At 45.4% G+C, this 22,450-nt stretch overlaps 1 protein-coding gene across 5 annotated transcripts in view; it reads right to left on the reverse strand.

The window, feature by feature from the left end:
* GPC4 (glypican 4) overlaps window positions 1–22,450 on the reverse strand; it is a 233,684-nt gene that overhangs the window by 17,189 nt on the left and 194,045 nt on the right. For all 5 annotated transcript variants that reach the window (XM_042029140.1, XM_042029142.1, XM_042029141.1 and 2 more), the window contains 2 exons: window positions 19,392–19,550; window positions 5,253–5,644 (listed from right to left, as the gene is read on the reverse strand). In XM_042029140.1, the coding sequence (XP_041885074.1) occupies window positions 5,253–5,644; window positions 19,392–19,550 (551 nt within the window). The remainder of the gene's footprint in view (window positions 1–5,252; window positions 5,645–19,391; window positions 19,551–22,450) is intronic.

The following is a 22,450-nucleotide window of genomic DNA, read 5'->3' on the forward strand; positions in this document are numbered from 1 at the left end:
GGGACCAAAGTACCTTTCACACCAAGCTTTTTCTCTGTAGGAACAAGCCTCTTCCTGTCTCAGACATCATGGACCATGATGAGAATTTCGTTTGCTTTAATGAGCAAAACAGCAGGGACATTTATCTGGGCATCTACAACCAAAACCATCCTTAATTATCCCCTCACATTGTTTTCAAAATTAGCAGCAGAACCACAGTGCAGGGCAGAGAAAGAAAAAAACCAAAACCATGCCAATGGACTGAAGTGCTCCTGCATGATGCCATAGGCTCCAAATCCACAGTCACATCCACGCACTCCAGCCCTAAATCTGAGCTGACTGCTGCTCCAGCCTGCTTTGAAGGCCTAGCACAGGCCCTCAGATGGCTGGCGCTGAGGCAGATGCAGTCACATTCTTGGCAGGTCTTCTCAGGGTCATCTTTGATGTGGAGAAGTGCTTGGTATTGTTTTCTGCATTGATGTTTGCCCTTGGTATGTGGAAGGAAATGTCCTTATGCACGGCAGCCCCTCGGTCTGGCCCCATGGCTTGCAACCTGCTGCCTGGACAGCACTGCCTCTTTGGAGGTCCCTCTGCTACACACTAAAAGGGCTCCTTGGCTCCCCCAGCTGTTTCTTAGTTGCCCACATAGCAGAAGTGTTGCCCACCCTGTCCCTTCCCAATGCATGCAAGCAACATATTCCATTTCTGTCACTTCCCTGGCAAGGTTTGCTCTTGTCCAAGCAAGATATTGCAGCCTTTGGGTATAGGAACATGAAATTCCTCCTGAAAAAGGATTACAGTCACATTCCCCTTAAGTCAAACCAAGGGCAAAAACTGCACAGAGGGAGGCTGGACCCTGGCTCTCTGACTAAACCTTTAGATCCTCAAATGCTAATTACAAGGGGCACAACTTTTACCAAAACCGTATCTTGGTGACCTACTATTTGTGATGACACAGGCCTTAATTCTTATTCATTCATTTTTTTTATTTTTTTTCATCACTGCTTCTCCTAAGCCACAGGCTGGTCCACATTCAGTAACCCATGCCAAAAATGACAGGAGCCACAGTTCAGGTTGCTCATGCAGACGAACAGGTCAACCAACAGCTCAAGTTGTGCTCCACAGGTGCCTCATCCAAGATGAGGCAGCTCAGAGCAAAATGGGGGTAAAAAGCCACTGGGCTCCTGCTCCAGCTTTGGAGCACCTGTGGGAAGGCAATCACCTGCCCCCTCTGCAATTCTCTTCATGAACAGTTTGAAGAAAATTCCTTCCTTGGCTGCTACCATTACACTTCACTAAGGCAGAAATGCCAATACAAAGAAATCTGACCTCCTTCACCCACTGGGAACATCTCCAGCAGCCTCCTCTTGGTTGCTAATGTCTCCAGAGGACGGCAGATGAGGAAGCAGGTGTAATCCTCATATGAAACTGCATTATTTCATACAGCTCATAACTCTGCTTCCGAACTAAACACCATTTCTTGAATACAGCTTTCAAGCTGCTGCCTTTCTCAGGGTTCCCAAGGATAGGCTAAAACACCCTTTCCAGCAGCCCAGATGCTTTGGTGGCAGTTACATCTCATGCGGCTTTCAGCACACTGATGCTTGTTGAGGAGGTGATTTGAGAGCCACCTGAGCTCCCAGCAGTTCTGCCTCAAATTATACAACACAAGGGCATGAGGGTAAAGCGATAAAAGAATCCCAAAACAACAGTTTATCAGTATAAATTTCCTGGGGGGAGGGGGCAGAAAACTCTCACCACCACTGCCAAGTGCAGAAGGTCACAACCACACATCCTGGTCTGCAGAGACATGGGGACACAGGGATTCAATGCTGGGTGGCTGTATGCTTCAGCCTTCATGTGCCTCTGCTACTGACCTCCAGCCAGACCTCCCCTCCCAGCTCCTCCTGACCCTACAAAATGTTGTCAGGGAGCCTAGACCTTGATTTCACTTCTTCCCCCACAAACAAAGACCTCCACCCCATACCTGCAGCTGACCTGCATCCTACAGTGCACTTTGCCCTCAAAGGTGTCACGACCCTTGACCAGGCTGTGGGTTTAATGGCATGCAACTAATTATGGGAACATCTCAGCAGCTTGAGAACTGCCCAGTTGCAGGTTCTCATCCTTTTTTAGTCACTCATGGCTCTGGCTTGTATTTGCTCCTTTTTTCCAGCCCTGGCCAGGGCAGGAAATGTCACTGCTGGCAGCAATTTAAGCTGGCTGACTTCAGCACTTGTCCAGGGCTAAGTAGCAGGAGAGTGATTTAGGGGATGGGCAGATTTCCGTCTCCTGAAAGCAGGGGCAGGAAGGTCAGGGAGAAAGCACCCAGTGCCAGCACAGGACAGAGGGAAGCACTGGAGGCCCCCAGCCCCTCACAGCCCACCACAGAGGCAGGGCACGTCTCTAACAGGCAGAAACAGCAGATCTGCTGTTCAGAACAGATCTAGAAAATATTGGGTCCAAAGAAGGGAATTTGAGGGGTGAAGACTTGAGCATTGAAACTGTGGGGTTTAGACAGTTTGAAAAAAGTCTCTGCTTTCTCTCAAAACCATACAGCTTTCTCTCTGTTGTGTATTCTGGCAGAGTGGTACAGCTTTTGATCCACTCAAGGCTGAATTTAAAGTTATTTTCTAGCATTCTGGCTCAGAAATCAAGCGTACTTGCAGCTTTTCAGTGATCTCTCTTCTTTTACCCCTTTATTCCCAAACTCACGCAAGAACAATACTCCTCGAAATGTAACTCCCTACTGAAGAAGTAAAAATATCTAGGATCATTAAAAAGCCATCAAGGCCATTGTACTGTAGAGTGCTCTTCGCTCTCCTGATAGTATCCCGGGAAAGTACACAGCTGGGTCTTGCGGTAGTTTGTATTTCTCCTCCTGAAGATTTTCAATTAAACGTTTTTAACTTACTAGTCACAAAACACACTAAAAGTAAAACTAATTTGCATTCCTTTGGGCATTTTTTCATAAAGAAGAATGAAGACTTATCGCCCAAGTTAATCCCTGGTATAAGCAGTCATTCCACTACAACTCCTGAGTAAAAATAATAAGGAAGAAAAGTCAATGGAGTCATTATATAGAGCTCAGCAAAGCCAGGCTAATCTATATGTAATGTGGGAAGCCCCAAAACACAACCGCAGAGGAGCAGGCATAAAAACATCAGCTTTTAAACTCACGTCTAGGATTTCCCATTGTGTCTTGCAGAAACGTGATGTTAGATTCCCACTGAATGAGATTAAAACACTACAGAAAAGTTTATTATTCCTTCTACTGCTGCAACTAAAGCTTAGGTATTCAACAGCAGGGACTTTTGTTACTGCTTGAAAAAGTCAATCTGTTGTAGGATTTCCAGCGCAACTTGTGGAATTAAAGTGGAAAGTAGAGCAACTGTGATTGTCCACGGCACGTGAGCTATTTTTGCAGCTGCATGGGACTCTGGGTAGCTTTCCACACTTGAGCAATTAATTCTAGGGTTGAAGGCAACTCTACACTCAAGGATCTTCAAAAGGGAAAGAGAAATCATGACGCCACCTCGGGTTCACGACTGATTCGTAACAGATGCGGGGACCATAGCCCTTGTGGTTCCGTGTTAAGTCTGGAGACGTTTTGATGAATTCTGAGCAGATGGAGCATAAACACAATCCCTCACCCAGGCACATTTACTGCCTATCGAGTAATTGCACATTCTTGAAACTGTACTGGGGCTTAATGGCCAGACCTCCCACCCAAAAATTTCATCCACACTCTACAGCAGTGAAAACCCCATCCCCTGACCACAAGAGCTGCCACACAGCCACAAACAAGTGCCACCAAATCTGAAACCCCAAGCCAGAGTCAGCAGGCTTGCCAGTGGCCTGGCACAGAGACACCACACTTCATCTGGTACCACTCCTCCCTCCCACCAGGACAGCATCCCTGAGGCTGAAAGGTTTTGTGGTCTCATTGAGTGACCCCACATGTCACACATAGAGCTCTACACACCCATCCTCAACCAGCGGCACATTATTCTAACTTGAGAGTCATCTCCATTAGGTGGGGAGTCAAGGTGTCCAAGGACTTAAACCTGCCCCTGCTAACTTAAAACTCACTCCTGGAGTCTGGGTACTTTAGTCAAGCAACTCCTTCCTTGTTAATATTCTCTGCCCTGCCACACATGTTCAGGCCTATTGCCAGCTGTTTGCCTCATTTCTCTTCAAGAAAAATTAACATGGAAGCAGACTTCTTTTTTCCCCTATCCTCAGAGACAGTATTTTAATATTATCCCCATAAATCAAAGAAAGTTAAATGATTATCTCATTTAACAATGCTGTTTTTGCTGCCTACAGAACTGCATTCTCCTTGTAATAGTACCTGAACAGCTATTGTTTTTTTTTTTTTCCTGGCACTTGGGGTGATTCAAACTCCTGCCTACTCTTTCAGCCTCACATTTTATTACTACACAACCATGTAAAGAGAAAGTAAACGTCTCTCTCCCCAATTAATGATTACAATAAATCTTCTACAGCCCACAGGAAATAAGCTGAGTTTGTTAAAAGGAAATCATTAATATTTGTTATCTTACATAATCACTTCAACAGGATTATTGACTGTTCCCTATACCATACAACTCAAACTAAAGACAAATCTCATGTCAAAAAAGAAGTCACCCCACTTAAACAACTCTGAGGTGATTTATATGAGGGAGGTAAACATTTAAGTGACCAACACATCACAGCTGGTTTATCCCCCCAAAAAGTAACTTTACTATAAAAGTCTGAGATCTAACTTGTGCTCTGTGTGTGTCACCAAGTACAATTGGCTTCTGCCCAGTGTAGATGGCTCTAGCTTACTGTTATCACAGAAGTGCTGTTTGCTCATGTGAACTGCCTCTCCCCCATGCCCTGGAGCAAGGAGCAAATCATCAGCTGCTCTGTAACAGATGCCTGTAGCATCCATGACTCACTGTAATTTAAAGGCAATATTAAGAAGAAGATATGGCCATTACACAGCCAACATGGTTATTTCCACTGCAGAAGGCATTTAATTTCCTGCTGTTGTTGTTCTCTAAACAGGAGGAAAGCATCCACCTGGGGAATTGGGCTGCAGTACTGGACAGTGGTGTCCTCAGAATGTGACTCTACCACGCAACAGCACAGCCTACATAGATGGAGCTGGGTCCCACCCGCACTCAACTACCACCAACGCCTTTAGGTACAGGACAACAGGAAAAGATGCTGCCCATCATGGGTCCAAGGGACACAGGGACAAACAGTGAGGGGACAGAGCTCACCGCAGACACTTTGCTGATGACGTCCCTGGCAACAGCCAGGCCCTGCGCGAAGGTGCGGGCAGCCACGAAGGCTCGCGTCACTTGCAGCTTGAGCTTCCGCGGCACATCCCCAAAGGGCTTCAGCTGCTCCGTGTACTTGCTGACACACTCCAGGTACTCGTCTGTGAAGTGGTACTGGGGGTTGACCAGCCGGAACATGCGCTCCAGCAAGCGCGCCCAAAACTCGTTGAGCATCTCCTCCAGGTTGACGTTGCCGCCCACGTAGTAGCGCTTCAGCTCCACAAAGAGGTCCTTGAACAGCTCCGAGTTCTGCATGTAAAGTCGGCCGTACGTCCGCACAAACATGTCATTCAGAGACTTCTCAGCATTCTCCAGCAGTTCTTTGAAGAACTCTAGGAAAGAGGGAGAGAAGATATGGTAAACACGGGCACCAGGTTGTCTGTTTGCACACACCTACTACAACCACTGCTTAACTGGAGAATTCAGCACAACGAGACCATCATCAAAGTGAAATGGAAAATTAAAGGACTTCCCCAAAAATTTTCAAACAATGCCTGTATCTCAAAATTTTTGATTACTCTTCATAAACTCATCCCTGAAACTCCCTATAGGCCAGAAGACTTGTATGAGTGAAATCTCTCCTATACAAATATGAATATCATAATTAAGAGTCAGCAAAAAGACAAGAAAAAGTGCAACAGTTTCTGATGTTTCCATTTAGGCATCTTAAAAGATGTAATTTCAAAGAACAGCATATTGGAAAGAAAAAAGGTGGTTTTGTTAAATAGATGTTTTGCGCAAATGAGTCCTTCTTTGCAGTTCTTGACAATTCATTTTCCAAGATTATCATAAACCACCCTCAAAAATGAACAAATTTTAATATATTTAAAAAACAAATTAAAGAATCTACCTGCAGGTTCTTTCTCCCATTTTTCAAGTTTGTCATCTCTCAAGGCAGGACCTGACCACTTACTCAATTGGTCCTGATTGCAGAAGAGGCCTCAGATGTTTGTGGCAGTGCAAAAACCCCCACAATTACACCAGAATTTTCTCAAAATCTAAGGGCTAAACACTTGGCACAATAACAAGAGATTTTTCAAATGACAAAGGACAGATAGGGCTTGAGATTTTTATCACTTTCTAAAAGCAGATCCCCACTTTGGTTCACTCTCCAGGAACACTGGACAGCCCAGAAAGTGGCTGCTGCAATGTCTTGGCAGTGCCACATGTGTCACCAACACTGATAACAAATAGACCTGATGATGATATCACTTCAGAAGCAGTTTAAAGCAAACGTCCTGCCAAGACCACGTCACCACAGCCTTGGCACATGGGTCTAAGCACAAACTACCCTGCCACAAAGGTTTGCCTTGGAGATTTGGCATAGATGAGATAAAATAAAAAATAGGGGAGGGGTCCACTAGGCCAAAAGCATTTGGGCCATTTTGGAAGAAAACTCCCTGCTCTATGGCCCTGGGGAGCAGCTAAGGAGAGCAAAGGTAGATGCCAGTGGGACAAAGCCTCCCATGCCGCCTGTTTGCTCCAGCCCCACAGGGAGCACTGGCACCCTGGGGAGTGGGCACAGCCAGGTAGGGAAGCAGATTATTTAATGCATGCCACCAGCAACTGAGGATTCTGACCTCTGCTTTTCTGTGACTCATATTCAATAAATATTTTTTAATAAAACATGCCTCTGTGGTTTTCTAAATCCTCAAAGGAGCAATGCTTAGAGCCAGAAGCTGTTAGAAGGGGGAAGGTGGGGGGGACATTTTGGCCCAGTGTGAATTTAAACCTTGTTAAAAGACATTAAAAGTATGCTGAAGTTCAGATTTTCGTCTTCAAAGTGCTCCAGTACAAACAAAGCCTAACACAGAAAACATTTTCTGGAAAAACTGAAACATTCCATGAGTTCCTGATGAACAAAGTCATAGGGTTCAGTGCCTGACATGTCTGTATATAATGCAGCCTCTTAGGAGCACAAGCGAAATGATCCAGGGAAGATGAGATTGATTTCAAACACCCAACATGTCCTCTGTCCAATATCAGCAGGAACCTCCACTTTCGTTCCCATGACTGGCATTTCCTCTCCAGGAAGATTTTTTTCTGTTGAGTTTATACTATAGAGATTAGCTTGGTGTATATTAATTTCTAATTCACTTAATCATTTTGAACGCTCACTTCCTTTCTTTGCTCAGACCTTTTAGTATCACCAAATAAGTTGTTTATTTAAATACTTTTGTACCAGGCACAAAACCTGCCAGATGTTTCAGCAAACTCTTAAAAAGAATTAGATTTTTGAAATTGTATTGATGGCAAATCTATCAGATAGCTCCAACCATCAGTCTAAAGAACCCAAAGCAATGTTTTAAGACAAGAAAGTTATCTTAAGTAATACATCCATATTACTACAACCAATTTATTCTCCTGCCCAAACTCATTTTATTGGTTACACTCCAAAGTGGAAGTTGAATAAACTGTATCCACGCTTTAGAGCTCTTATCTCTTAGCAATTTTTCAAGGGGGCTAGAACCAGGTATGTTCATTAATTATCCTGAGAAAAACCCTGAAATCTGATTGGCAGAAAATACCTGTGTACCTGCAGCCTTCCAGCCAGCAGCTTTTCCTTGCCCAAAAGGAAGGTAAATAAAAGAAATTAAAACTTCCCACCAAACCCAGGCACTTCCAAAAGCCCAACGCAGCACTGCTGAAGGAGACAGCATGCACGCGCAAAGCTGTTCCCTCTGGCTCAAGCTTCAACCATCATTTTCATGGACAGAAAACACCCGTTCTCAAGTGCCAGTTCCCAAAGAAGAAGGGGAGGAGGGCAGAGGAGGCTGTGTGTCTGCAGCATGGAGTCAGCATCCACCCCTGCCAGCTCATGCCTGTATTCCTGAATGTGCCAGACAAGATGCCCCAGTGACCAGCACCTGTGGCTTGGCCCCTGGGTATCACTGCTGGCACTTCGAGGCTCCTGGGGTAGAGATGGGGTTGGGATGGTGGGGAGGGGTGATGTCAAGCATGGCATTGGGGATGAAGGGCCATTCGACACCAGCAAGCAGGGATGGATCCAGCAGTGGGATGTGCATGGCACCTTCCTCCATGCAATGCACAGCACTCTTAACCTGGTCAGCAGCAGTAATTAAATAATATATATAGATATATTTTAGTGTAGCTACTGGCATAGTATAAGTCTGCATCCTCAGTTTCTATCTCTGCATCAAAAAATCAGCTTGGGCGCCAGGAGGAACATTAATCTTTTCTCTATGCAAACTACGGGCACAGATGTCTGCAACAAGAAGAAAAAAGCCTGAAACACCTTTTTATGAGTTAAATGCTAATCTGACTAGTAACTCCCTATATCTAATTAGATACTAATTCTACCCTTCACAGAAATAAGCTGATTAGCAAACACCAACATAACCCAACATTAACCTTGCCACCACAAGAAGAAAAATGGCAGGTTCCTCTCTTACGTCTTGACTGTTTGCTGGGTAAAATAAATGACCACCTTTCATTTGTATTAGAAGTTGACTTGTTCTCAAACAAAGCAAACACACAAAGGCCACAGTTGCTTATTTTACAGCACTGTAAAAGCACATTTTACAGCTGTGTTGCAAGCAATCTGTACTCATTAAATTATCACTCTGACAGGCTTCCTGTGAAAAGCTGTCAAACGCAAACATTTTTCACAGATGACAAATCATACTTTGCCGGTGCTCTCTCAGACACTGCTATCTGGAGGGATGGCAGGCTCTGTCTTCCCTCCAGTTATCTTGTTTAAACTCCCTCCACAATGGTCGGCCCCTCTGTCGACAAACAGGCACAAGCACACACATGGTTGGGAAGGGCTTCACAGACTGACCTGTGAGAGCAGCACATGGCTCGAAGGTCTCCCTGGTTGTCCTAAGAGCAGAGTGTGCAAAGACGGCTGGGTTACACAGAGAGGATGAACCACAGACAACACTTTGGGTAACATGGACAGCCAGCTCTGGTCCAACCTGACCGAGGAGCAAAGCCATGCTGTACTGCTTCAACACACCTCAGCCAAGTCCTGCTGATGCAAAGTCACCTTCTCACTCAAGGCGATGCCCAGGAGGACGAGCTCCGGACTGAGGGAACCAGCACTGTCGAGATGTCCGGTGGGACCAGAGCCCCTAAACCTTTCTTAATGCCAAGAAACAATTTTAAAATTTGTCTGTATTGCAAAATTAATCCTGCGCATGCTATGGGCTTTGATACTCAAAGGAAGATGACATTTCCAGTGCAATTAACTTGTAGAGGAAGAAAAGGGAGTAATCAGCAGTCAGACAATCTACAGCTCTGGGTTCTTTTTATTCTTTTAACATTTTTGAATTTCAGGGTAGAATTTAAATGCCCACCACTCAGTGAAAGTCTAGAGATGTCATGAAATGGTATGAAAGACTGGATATGACATATATGCCATCTCTGCAATAAAAATCCTGGGAAAAAAGTCTCTGCTTTTGAACAAATCCTTCTTCAAAAGAGCACATTGGGAAACATAACCATAGTTACTTGGCATTTTCCTTTTTTTCAGGTAATAAGATGTATTACCTCTTTGCAGCTTGAGGGCAGACCAGCCCTGCCAGTAACCCACTGCAAGAGAGCAGTGCACGGTGCTTCCACGTGACATCAGATTCCACTGCCAGAATAATTCAGAATAATATTTCTTCCAAATTACAGATACATGAGCTAATTGAAGAAACACAGTCACTCCACCCACTGCGAGACAGAGTAAATCCCACCTCCAGACAATACATCTACTTCTTTCGACTTTCAAATCCAATATATTTTTGATCTTGGATTCACAGGCATCATCTGAAAATATTCACTTTTTTTTTAAGTAAGAAGGGATGCAGTGATTTCCTATTCCTTGTGCTAACATTTTCAGATATTTCAAGAGTGGGATTTTCATACAAAGGGGCTTTTGCTGACGAGAGCCCAGTGCTGTAGGGCACAGTCCTACCTAAATCAAAGGCAGGTCCTGGAAATGAGATGAACACACCAAAGGGTCACACTCCCCTTCACCCACAGACAGGTTTGATGTTCCTGTACGTGCACTGGCAACAAAGAAAAAAGCCGCAAAACTGCTTGGTCAGCTGCCTCCTGCTACCACCTGCCCTGTGTCAGGACCGGAGCACTGTTGTCCTCAGCCTCCTCAGCCTTGCCCCAGAGGCAGAGTCCTCAGGGCTGAATCCATAGCTGACCACCACAGGAGTGTAAAGTTGTACTTTCAATTTATCTCCAGGAGCAAAACACATTTATTTCAGGGAATACTTTCACACAGAGAGGCACAGTGCTTCACAGCACCACACCTACTCCTCTTGTAGCCACTGCAAAGAGTCAAATAATCAGTGACCCAGGGCTGAGCACCTAAAACCCCCACGTTTTATAGAACAAAGGAAACCTTAACTGCGGCGCAAAAAAAGGTCAAGTCTTATCCAATCTTGCTCAGCAAGGCTGTTGAGCCAATGTGCTTGCTACAGGCACCCGTCTGTTGGCCATGTTCAGGTGTGCTGGTGCCCTTCCAAAAAGGACACCAGTGCTGCCACACACCTTTCTGCTCCCAAAAGCTACCAGACATGCTGCATTTCCCACGCACCAGATTTCCTTAGTTTAGAGCTGAGTTTTCAATTTGCCTTATTCTGTTTGAGGTTTGCAAATGAACTACACAAAGAGATTCCAGGTAGACGTGCAATTACTCAAACACCTTAAAAACCAAATAAAACCAGGTTCAAGTATGCATATTGAATATGCTGAATTCTTACAGGCACCATTAATTAGTTTCAGATAATTTACCACCCAGCTTTTTGAGCATACTCTTAATATGTTATCCAGATTATGATTAATCAAGGGCCGTCTGTCTTACCAAAACCTTTCATTTGCTTGTCTGTATAGACAATTATGCTTTTTAGTGTGTACAGGAGAACACTGCCACAAAGAGATTAATTGTATTTTCTCCTTAAAAGGTCTACTCATAAAACGTCCACAACAGCAAGATGGATTCCCAGACGAATGCTCCTGCCCGAGCCACGGCCTTGCAGGCTGTGCCATGGAAGGGCTGGTGCCAGCTCCGTCCCAGCATTTTCCAGAGGTGCATCTGCAGATGCAAACTCCACCCTGCAGCTGCTCCTACCATGTGAAGCAAAACTCAATCCAGACAGGTAAAAGAAATTTGGGAGAAAAGAGACAAATGTTTCACAGCTCTCTTCACCTGGAGGCTGAAGCCATACAAAGGCATGCCACCTAGTCCAAAGGGAGAAGAGCAATTATTTTTTTCTAAATGTGCTCCATTATTTTTAATATGCCTTCACTTCCTTTATTGCATATGCAGCATTTGTAATTTCCACCAGGGAAAAACAAACCCTAATTTAACAATCTTCTTCTGGAAGTGTTGAGAAACCAATGAACACGTAGTGTTAACACATTTATTGAATATGAACTCAGGAAGGGCAGGCCAGATCCACAAGCTGTTTATCTGTCCTGTTTTCAAACACGTGTTAGCACTTATTGACATGGGAAGAGCTCTTTCACAGGGCTTGAAGAAGTACAGGCTTAAATCTTGCCAGTGTCACAGCCAACAGCCCCAGTATGCGAACGCTGCAGAGCTGGGAGGAACAACATCTCCCCAAACTTTGCTTGATTAGTGAAAGTCAAGACAACAAAAACAACTGGGCCACAGACTCATAGGTTAAAAAAACCAAAACCACCAAAACACAAGATTTCAAGAAGTTCTGGTTTCTGGAGCACTGTGGGACTCGTAGAAGTCCAGAAGAGCAGGGCAGAAGATAACACACAGCACTGCGTACCACCATCACACTGAGACTGAGCTTTTTAGAGAATAAGGAGCAATAGAGGAGGACAAACAATGTGGAGACTGCTGTCTGTGATTCAAGAAACAAAGAGCAGCACATTGCATGCTGCTCTATGTACTAGTCATCCCACGAATTAGGTAAAACAGTGAGAAATGCCCTTGGTCCCTCTTAGTCCATCCTGCTCTGCCACATCCCATGCAGCAGGATAAACCCAGACTTCACAGCCTCCTCATCCCTGGTTTCAGGGACTGCCACTGCTCACATCTCCCATTTTGGGTCAGCTATACTGAGTTTTCTCCCATTGCTTCCATGTTGCTACCTCCTCCCCAAGCAGCAGGTCCATCATTCCCAGCACTTCCATCCCCCTCCTTGCAACAACTCAATAGTACTCTTCCTCAGTGCACCTCTCTGCAGCTGTTTTTGTTCTTCCTCCGTTGATTGCTCTTCCCTCTACTCCCCCCCATGTCTAATTTTCACTGCACCCATTCCTCAATCTCTTCAGACACACCTGTGATTTCTCAGGTGCTTCGGCCTCTGCCCCACATCCATTTGGTACCAATACACCAAGTTCCCAGCCCAAACTTCACCTGGAAGTGAGCTCCTTCAGGCTGCCTCCCACCTCCTCCCAACTCAAAGGAGCTTTCTGGGACATTCACTAAGGTATTTCACACGTACTGTGTTTTCCCAAGCCTCGCTTCCCACTGCTGTCAGAGTGTGAGGAGGGCCTGCACTACTGACAAGTGGGGATGTCTTTCTTGTTCCCATTACCTCAGTTACCCTCACCTCATTACACTTGCAGGGAGAGCTCTTCCAGCTGGGGCTGTCTCTTTATTTGTTCAGCCAGCATGTGAGTGGCTGGACACTAAGACATTACAGTACATTAAACACTAATAAAGTAGCTCCAGCCCTGCACCAGTGGGTTATCACACCCCCAAGCCAAACCACCACCACCAAAACGGGCACCCAGGGGAGCAGCTACCAGGACTACGGACATAGGCTTGGTGGCTCCTTTGTGTGTGAAGGAGGAAGAGAGAGTTAATTTTAAACAGACAAACAATAGCTCATTGACTGGTTGACAGCAATTAGTAACCAGAGAGCACCAGGCACAGTTTCCTGTGGCCAAGTACTAAGCCTGTTGCCTGCATCTTTGCTTTTAGGAAAAAAAGCCAAAAGGATAAGAGCAGTTTACCTGTGACCTTAAGAGCAGAACTGCTTTGACCCGAGATAACGTAAGATCCGTCCAAGCCCATACAGAAACTGCTTTTGCCCCTTGCTGAAGTCTTTGCTGAATTACAAGACCTAGTATCTTTTTTTTTTCTCTTCCTAACCAACACGGCAGGAACCCCCTTCACCTCCCCCCATGAGATTTCCTGCTTCTGTGGCAACTTAAACTTGACCTTAGGATCTTTCCAAGCATCCCCAAACAAGAAGTCTGGCTCCCACTGCTGTCAGACAAGCATCAATGGACATGACTAAAAATCGTGGTGGTGTATGTATCTCCTTAAAAACCTCCAGATGGAGATGAGCCAATTGAACAACAACAAAGAATAAACAAACTTCCAAGGCACAGACAATTTATTTCAGTGCTGTTGCAGTGAGTGGGAAATCACAAAGAAAAGCCCACAAGTGGGATTTTCTAAAGGAAGTGTGCTGGTGGTTGCTCCGTCCAGCTTCTCCTCAGTCACTACCTCCCTATCCCGGGTAGCATCAATCCGAAACCAAGTCCAAAGGATTGCCTCTTCCACAATGGTGTCTTTGAAGTGTATCTTCCCAACATTTTCTGCCCTGGTTGGTATGAGGTTTGATGCCATCCATTTCTGGAGAGGGCAGAACAAGGCTGTGCCTTCAACCTTGATGTGAGTGGCAACATAGACCAAACCACTCTATTATTTGTAGCTTAACGATGCCGTGGTCATCAGCACACTTGCCTGAAGGTGGGTGGCAAGGGGAGAGCTCTTCCCACCACACAGGTTTATTCAGAAGCTCAAATTCCATGCAGCTCTGGCACAGCAAAGGTCCACTTAGTGCTCCAGTTGTGCCACACCTGGAGCTGCCTCCTGCAGAGATGAATGTGCTGGCAGAGATGAATGTACTGACCCCATAGTCCTGGGTGCCACAGGCATGGGGAGACCCTGCCAAAGGAGCAGGACAAGGGCCCAGGTCTCTGCTCTTGCAGGCAGTTTCCAGTAAAAGAGTTAACGTGAGATTAAGGTCCCCAAAGGGCAGTTATTTTGGTAGGGCAGAGCACCCTGATGGGCTGCCAAATTCTAACTATAGGAGCAGCAGGCCGGGCACCTGTGGAGCTCGTCTTTCACTGTTTGCCTCCACACTGCCTGAAGCAGCAGAAAGGAGAACACCAAAAGCTTTCCCTTGTCCTTTCTGTCTCCTTCCCAGTTATTAATACATCCTGCCTGTGCATCCCACTGCACCAGCACACCTCCCTGATAACTCGTACCTGGAGACAGCAGTTGGAACCAAAGGGTTATTCGAACAACAAAAACTAAATTCAGAAATGTATTCCAGGCTTTTTCCTCCAGTTTCAGCAGAGTTTGGAAGGTATTTCGCCGATGTTCTCCTGACCAGTCTCTTGGACTCAGCCACACACCAGTTATTGGAGAAATTCATTGCACGCAGGAGTAACACAGGGCTCACACTAGAAGGTCAAGGGCACCCTGGGATGCTTCAAAGATGCTCATCCTGATCACTCTCTGTGTCTGAAGCTACCCTGCCCAATACAAACATGGAGCCCACAAACAGGAATCCCTCTCCAGCCCTTTTGCCCACTCCCTGTACAGCAGAGGGGTTGTGTGCACCATGGACTTGGGGATCCCTGGCCAGCTCTTTCTTCTTGGGTTTGGTTTCTTTCTGCTTATTGTCCCCAAAGGGTTTCCTTTTACACTTCTGTATTTGTTTTATCTTACATGCTAACAGAAAATTCAGGGAGATTGGATCAGAAACTGAATTCTCAGCATTTAATAGTTTCCCAGATGCAGGCTCGCGCTGTACCATTTTATACAAATCCTTCTCTCATCTGGGCATTGGCAACACCAAACCTATTGCCAGCCCAGCCCAGAGACAGACCATCTCATACACTTCCCTCTTCACTCCTGTACAATGAGGGTTGCAGAAGTTTGCTGCCTTACTTAAGTCTGGAGTGCACAAAAGAAAGGGACACAATTTGCTTTAAGTGCAACAGCAAAAGTGCTTGTGAAATACAGGGGCAGGAGAAACAAGGAGCTTGTGGGACTCAGCAGCCCCTCTATTTTTCCCCCCAGAAAAGGGCTTGGCACAAGTGCTTGAAAGTTACGTCTTCCAAGAGATTCAGGATGTGCCTTTAAAAGGTAAAAATATGAGCATCTTATCTAGGAAGCAAAAGAACAACAGAAACACTGCAGAAGAGTTATGGGCTATGTCCTATCCTGGCTCCAATGCCTCAAAACAGCTGAGCAGTCTCCCCAAAGCACTGTTGGGTAGCACAGACCCTGGCGCGGAAAGCTTCAGCCTCAAAGGACAAAAGAGGTTAAAGTTCAAATTTAATACATGGAACTGAGCATTTATGCAGTCTTAATGTCACCATTAATTCTATTAGTGTTATTAATCCCCAAGAGAGGGAAGGGGAAGGCACTAAGTTGTGAAGATAAGACAAGGCACAAGGGATTTTATTTAAAAAAAAAAGGGAGGGGGTGTTTAAATCCCTGACTGCTATAGCTGCTTCTGTGGCATGAGATGTCACCACAGTCGGTTACAGCTTTCCCATGAATGTCATTGTCATGGAGAGAGATGCTTACATGGCCAGAAAATTTTACCCACTAATTTCTCAATGAAGCCCATAAACATATCTAAGATAAACCAGCAAATCTTCACCTCTAAAATCATTTAGCAACAGTGAATCCAACAACTCACAAAGTATTTTTCATTTTAACAAAAAAGCATTTCCCTTGTGCTGAAAACACATCTCCTACTGCTACACTGGCATCAGCCTAATGGTTTACATTACAACAGGGGAGACCTCCAGGAGCACACATATGTGTGCTGTAAGCAAATATTTAGACAGGATATATTAAGATATGGGACTCCTGAGTTCACAAGTTCTCCCAGTGCCTGCAAACCAAATATGCACAAGAGGATCTGATGCTGTTACATTATGCACTGGGAGCCGAAATGACTCCTGGTCAGCCCTTCGGGGACGGATAATCAGCAACTTGTTCTATGCTCCCAACTAAGAGGAGATAATCCATTTCTGTACGGCTTTGGTGTCAGATCAGAGCAATTCTGGCAACAGTTCCAACAGCACACAGTTCCAACCAGCAACAGCTGATGAAAACGCTCCAGAAGCCGCAGGGCATCCCAGCCTTCATCTAAAGGACATGCCGCCACTTGGACTGTCCTTCTGCAGCAGCAACTGCTGCAAAGGTCAAGCACATAGCGGAGGCAGGACAGGTCTGCCTCTCCTCCCGGACCTGAATGTCAAGGCTGGGAGATTAGCAGCCAGAGAACCCACATTTCCAAAGGGCTGGACGACAGTGTTTGCTGCTTGGGCTGCATCCTGGAGTGGCCGATCACAGCCCGCAGATGCGTCACCCCACAAGAGAAGTGTCCATTCCACTTGCTGAAGTGAATTTGATCTCTGTAATAACTCATCCTGCCTACTCAGACACTCTGCACAGCTGTAGCACAGAGGATTGCATGTTAAACCAAGGCAGGTGTACAGCTCATTTTTGTCAGTTTTATTTCCATTTGAATGGATTTAGCTACAAGTGATAAAGAAGCCCTGAAGAGCTGCAAACAGTAAAAAAGAGTTTGCATCCATGCAGAAGAGCAGCTCTGGAAGGGATTGTGTCCTTTTCCAGTCTCATCCCTAGGGATCGGGACAAATATATGGATCTTGATTGCCTCTTCTTCCTGTAGTTTGGGTACATTAGATCAAAAAGTGTGGGATGAATTATGCTGGGCAAGAAGAACTCAAATGTGCAAGACACAACTGACCACAGCTGATCTGATGACCAAGCACCAAGACCAAAGAAGGAAATGCCATCCCACAAGCAGCCAAACACTCAACAGCAGGCTCTTAAACAAACAAAACACAGCAGTCATGGGCATTTTTGTAGAAGAGTCTGAGGACCTCAGATGGGAGACTCCTCAACCTGCCCCAGCGACCAGCAGGAAGGTGTGCCTTCAGCCTCCAGGTGACTGGGCTGGAGGGAGAGAGGCAGTCATGATTAAAAGACTCCCAAGAAGTAAATGACGGAGGGTGGTAATCAGTTCATCTCTACTTCCACCCCAGGTAAGATTAAAAAAATTCCCTAAATCAGTTTTGTCTGCAGCAAATGAAGATTTAGTTCTGATATTAGCACTCAGAGTCATTAAGCTTTGGAACATGCTGAGGAGGTTGCCAATTCTCCTTCATTAGTTTTGTATGAGGCAGAGACACACCCTTCAGGGACAGGCCAGGCACAGTAAATCCAGCTTTCAGGAACAGCTGAACAACACCATCCCCTTCCAGACTTGCCAGTCAAGGACTTCCCATGCTAAAGTGAGAGTGAGACCAGCACAGGGAATGGTCTGAGGGGCTGACAGGAGAACCACAGAGCAGACAGAACAGCTTGTGCAGGCTCCCTTCCAAAGCTCACCTATTTTGAAGCCTTGTGCTTTGACAGGCATCCATCTCAGCTTGGCTTAATGTCCCCCTGCCCCCACACAGCCCTACAGCCATCCCTCCCCCCCCAAAGGGGCAGATGCACCTCACAGGATGTCTGCTCCACGTCAGCGACCTGTGCGTGCTCTTTGTTTTCAACACAGCATTTCAAAAAGCCTCGTTGTTCATTTAAGGTGAAGCAGATGCTGCTCCCCTGGTCTCTTTGAAAGGGCTTATCTATGGGCTGGATTTCATTAAGTATCTTGTTCTGCATTCAATAAATTTGCAAGTCTAGACACTATGGTTCTCCCTCTATCAACCCTTTGGTGGTACCAGCAGGTAGAGACAACAGAGGTTAAGAGGGAAATATTTAGCCAGCAGATTTAGATGCTATCAAGAAGATTGCATAATTCTACTTTGACTCACAGCAATTCTGTACCCAGGGATTTTTTCTCTCACCCTAGTGCCAATCCCTTTTGAAAGCAAGAAGCTGCTACCCACTGTAGTAGTGCAGAGGAGGTCACTGGGAGGTTCAAGGCACAGACTTTGGGATATTCACAAAAAACTCAGGTTGAACCAATGACCAAACAAGGGGAAAAAAGGTCCAGAGGAGCTGTACAGTGGAACTGTCCTTTACTGCAGAGCGTGATGGTGATGTATAAGCAGAACTGTGTGAGCAACTCAGTCCACTTGAGTCATCAGATACTTCCATGTGCAACTGTCTGTCACCTCCCTTCCCCAGCCAACAAGGACAACCCAAGCAGCAGCCTGACATCCTGCTCCTCCTCCCCAGATGCCCAGGCACAGTGGGCTGCAGTGTCTGGGAGCACTGAGGCACCTGCAAAGCGCCACAGGAACCAAGCAAGAGCTCAGCAGCAAACCAAGAGATGCCCTGGGACCTCAGCTGGGTGCTGTGCCCAATGTCTAGGCATCGACTTCAGCTGTTTGCAGAGGTGCTCTCAAAGAAAAAGCACCTGGCTGCAAAGTGGGCAGTGCTGGCTGTGTGCCAGCTACCTCCAAAGGGAGCTTCTTCCTGCAGCTCCCATGAGCTAGGCATGCCCTATGGAGAGCCAGTCTGACAGGACACACTGTGGACCCAAGGGCAATACCGAGACCAGTCATTTGCTTATCTGCCAGCAGTTAGCATCACTCCAGCAACAGGAACTCAGCCAAGACTTGTTCATTATGGTTCTGACCCTGCATCACACTTGAACCCTCAGCCTCCACACAAAACCACTCTGTGTTTATCTGCTGCTCTGCTTAGCCCCAAAGACTAAAAGTGAGATGGATACAAATCCTGTGGGTTCACAACATGCTGGGAAAGATCAGCACTGTTGTGGATCGGGGCTGAAAGATGTGCACGTTACAATTACACATGCTGCGGGGATGTACCAACAAAACCAACTGCAATCTTACATTAGAGCAAAATGGCTTTTCAAAAGACTAATCAGAAAGAAAGATCTCTCTCTTTGGGATACAAGCAGCCATAATCAGCAAATACTTCTCTCTCACAGGATTGCAAAACAAGGCATGCTCTGCCCTCTGAGCCGAGTCATGAACTTTCCCAGCAAAGGGGGAGACAGAGCAGAATGACTGCATAGAAAACAACACGATGGGGATTTTTTTACATTTTTATCCCAAGAAGATCAAGTTCAAGGTCTCTGCACTTACCATCAAACTTCTTGTATCGGGAACTAAACACGGTTTGTAGGTGATTGCTAAGCTCTACGACGGCGTTTCTGAAGTCCTGTTTACTCTGCTGACTATACTTCTCCTCCATTTCTTGAGAGCAGCATGTGTAGCCTTGTGAGCAGACTTTCAAGTGGTCACCTGAAAAGCAGAGAAGAAAATATCCCAAGTTAAAAGGACTCTTTATGCCAGAGAAAAGAGGTCTCATGAGGCAGGGTGCGTGAGGATCTGCAGCACCATTTCCTTGCAAGGAGATCCCCCCCTCCTCTGTGAGCGCTGGACCAAGTACGTCAAAACCTGACTCTTTAGAGAAAACTTTATAGCAACACATGTAAAAACCTTGTCTTTCTACAAGAACATTAAAAAGTGTCCTCTTACTTATTCAGTTAATAAACAGAATAAACAGATACTCATCCTGTTCAGTATAATTTGAAGAACCAGAAAATTGACCTGTATATACATATATTGTATATGGTAACTTGCATTAAGTTTTTCCTGAGTATTTTAAAATACTTCCAGTTCATTCAGCTAGTATACAATATCAGTGGCAATGGCCCTTTTTGTCCAGAAAAGTGCCTTTTACTTCACCCCTCCCCTGTCCAATTATCAGAGGAGAAGTAGTCTCTCTCAGAAGCACAGTTGTCACCAACACTAAATTGTACTTGTTTTATGCAATGGTTCATGAAAACGCTTTATATTTCCCTGCTCCCAATTTTGCGGTTTTGTGTCATTGTCCTGGAGGAAACAGGGGGTTTGTTTTTGGAGACTTCAGATATTTTTTCCTTAAGATAATTCTCTCCTAAGAGTTATCTGGCTCAAGATGGCTTGGTCAAAGAGATCATCACCAAGTGTTTCAGTATCTGCAACAGCTCCATTTCAAAATCTCTCAGACAATCTGGACATAGGATCTGAATCCATATAATCTGCTTTTAGATGCCTTGCAGCAGTGTGGAATGAAGCTGCCCCCTTCCAGCACCACCCGTAAAACGCCATTGTCCAGTTTTGTGGGCCAAGATAAACCCTTGCCTAGAGCAGTCTTCAGCTCCAGCTCTCTGACAGGCTCCACAAGGCAGCAGCACCACAAAGTAGGTGGGCTGATGCTGAAGTGGTTCAAATTTGGGCAAATTGTACAAAGCTTTGACAACACAGAAGGTACAATCAAAACAAGCAGCCAGGATGAGAAACTCATGTTTCCAAGTCAGATGGTATTTTAAAAGACACAGCCAACATGTAAGCTGCTGCCTTCCCTTCCATTTCACACCCTGATGCCAGACCTTATCCTTCATTCTGAGGAAACAGATGGAGAAAGGAAGGCTCTTCCCTGCCTGCTCCCACCCTGGAAGTTGCCAAGGACCTCCAACCACCGTGGAGGTTCAGAGACTCACTGTCAGAGCTTCAAAGGACTCAGCAGCCCCCATGCAGAAAATAACATCTTCCTGAGAGGCAGTGCACCACACACTAAAGGAAGAGCCATCTATCCTACTTGCTAGAGCATCAAAACTGGGTTTAGGGAAACAAAAGCAGGTTTTGGACAGTTCAAAGCCTTCCCATGGTTAACACAACAGGTTGAGCTCTGCCTGCCTTGTTAAAGATTTCTCAACTATGTCTTTTGCTCTGATAGTGAATCTTTGTATCACTTTGCGTGACTTCCTAGCCCAGAAAGGTTAGTGTCTCTTCTTACAGACACTTCAGGACCATCTTAAATACAACACAAACATTTTTACCTCTCTCTCTATATATAGTTCCTAAGTACCTCTCCTCCTAAAATGTATTTCCTTGTTGTGCTATAGGGTTTGTTTGTTTTCTGTGGTATCTACACAGAGACCTTGACCAGCAGATAATTCTGACACGGCTAATTTATTGCACAAGACCATCCACTGCTCTTCAATTACAGAAAGCTCAAAGTCTGCTATGGGAAGCAGCACTGCTTAAGCACAGCTTTTGGAAAACACAGAAAAATCTCACTGACTCCTTACAGATGTATCTTTTTTTTCATGGACTACTTCTTTCTGTCTCAGAGGAGCACCTCCAGCAGCAAATACACAGCTCTAAGGGAGGCAGCTCCAGGTAGCTTCGTAAGTCCTTTAAAAAAGAGGAAGGGGTGCACCCGGATTTTCAGATCCTGCCCACTAAATCCATCCTGGAGCACACCTGGGCACTCCTCTCTGAGCCCACCTTACCAGCAAGCATTAAAATAAGAAAGTACCCAAGTATCAGTGCTTTATTTCACCTTGAATCTCTGCTCCAATTCCAATATAGGACTAAGGACTCTGCCACAATGCAAACCATGAATAGTGTCAAAGCAAATTCAAACCTACTGATAGCAGGATTTCTTTTTCTAGTTACACTTCACAGACACTTCTGAAGTTGTCCACAGATGCCCTAGGATCCCTAATACAGTGGTTTAAAATACTTCTCCAATTTATTTACTACAAAAAAAAGTCCAATGTATTTCACAAATACAGGTATCAGTTTCACATCTATTTACATTATTGTAAATAATCTTGCCACAGATTTGACAGTACCTCCCCAGGCCACATGCACAAAGCCAAGCAAGAGCACTACTGACAGTAAATCAAGCTTGCACAGATCCCATTTGGTTGATCATTAAGAAATAACACTCCAAAATGTAACTCAGACATTCAAAAATGAATGACCAAGCAATCTAATTATGGAAGATATTTCTCAGTCATGTCAGCACTATGTGGTCTTGGCTCATGATCAAGAATTAGCTCTGTCTGGAGCTGAGGAGCTCTGGCTACTCAGTGCTAATCTTAGGAGGATGCACTCTGCTACCCAGCATTTAAAAACCAGAAAGTTTAGGTTCGTGGGCTGCTTTTCTTGCAGTTTTCTTACGCCCCAGTGGGAGATGCCAGTGGAAAGTCACTGGAAGACACTGGGGGCCCCAGTTTTCCCACAGGGATGTTTGTCCTTAGCACAACCGCATCCCTAAGAATACATCCTCACCAACAACCAACAGGCACTGGAACACTGTGCGAGAAATCTCATGTCTGGCCTTTTAAATCTGCTATCAGTGCTGA

The sequence above is a fragment of the Corvus kubaryi genome, unplaced genomic scaffold (assembly GCF_017639235.1).
Source record: "Corvus kubaryi isolate FWS band 111438036 unplaced genomic scaffold, C.kubaryi_AGA036_p1.0 37322, whole genome shotgun sequence".
Lineage (NCBI taxonomy): Eukaryota > Metazoa > Chordata > Aves > Passeriformes > Corvidae > Corvus > Corvus kubaryi.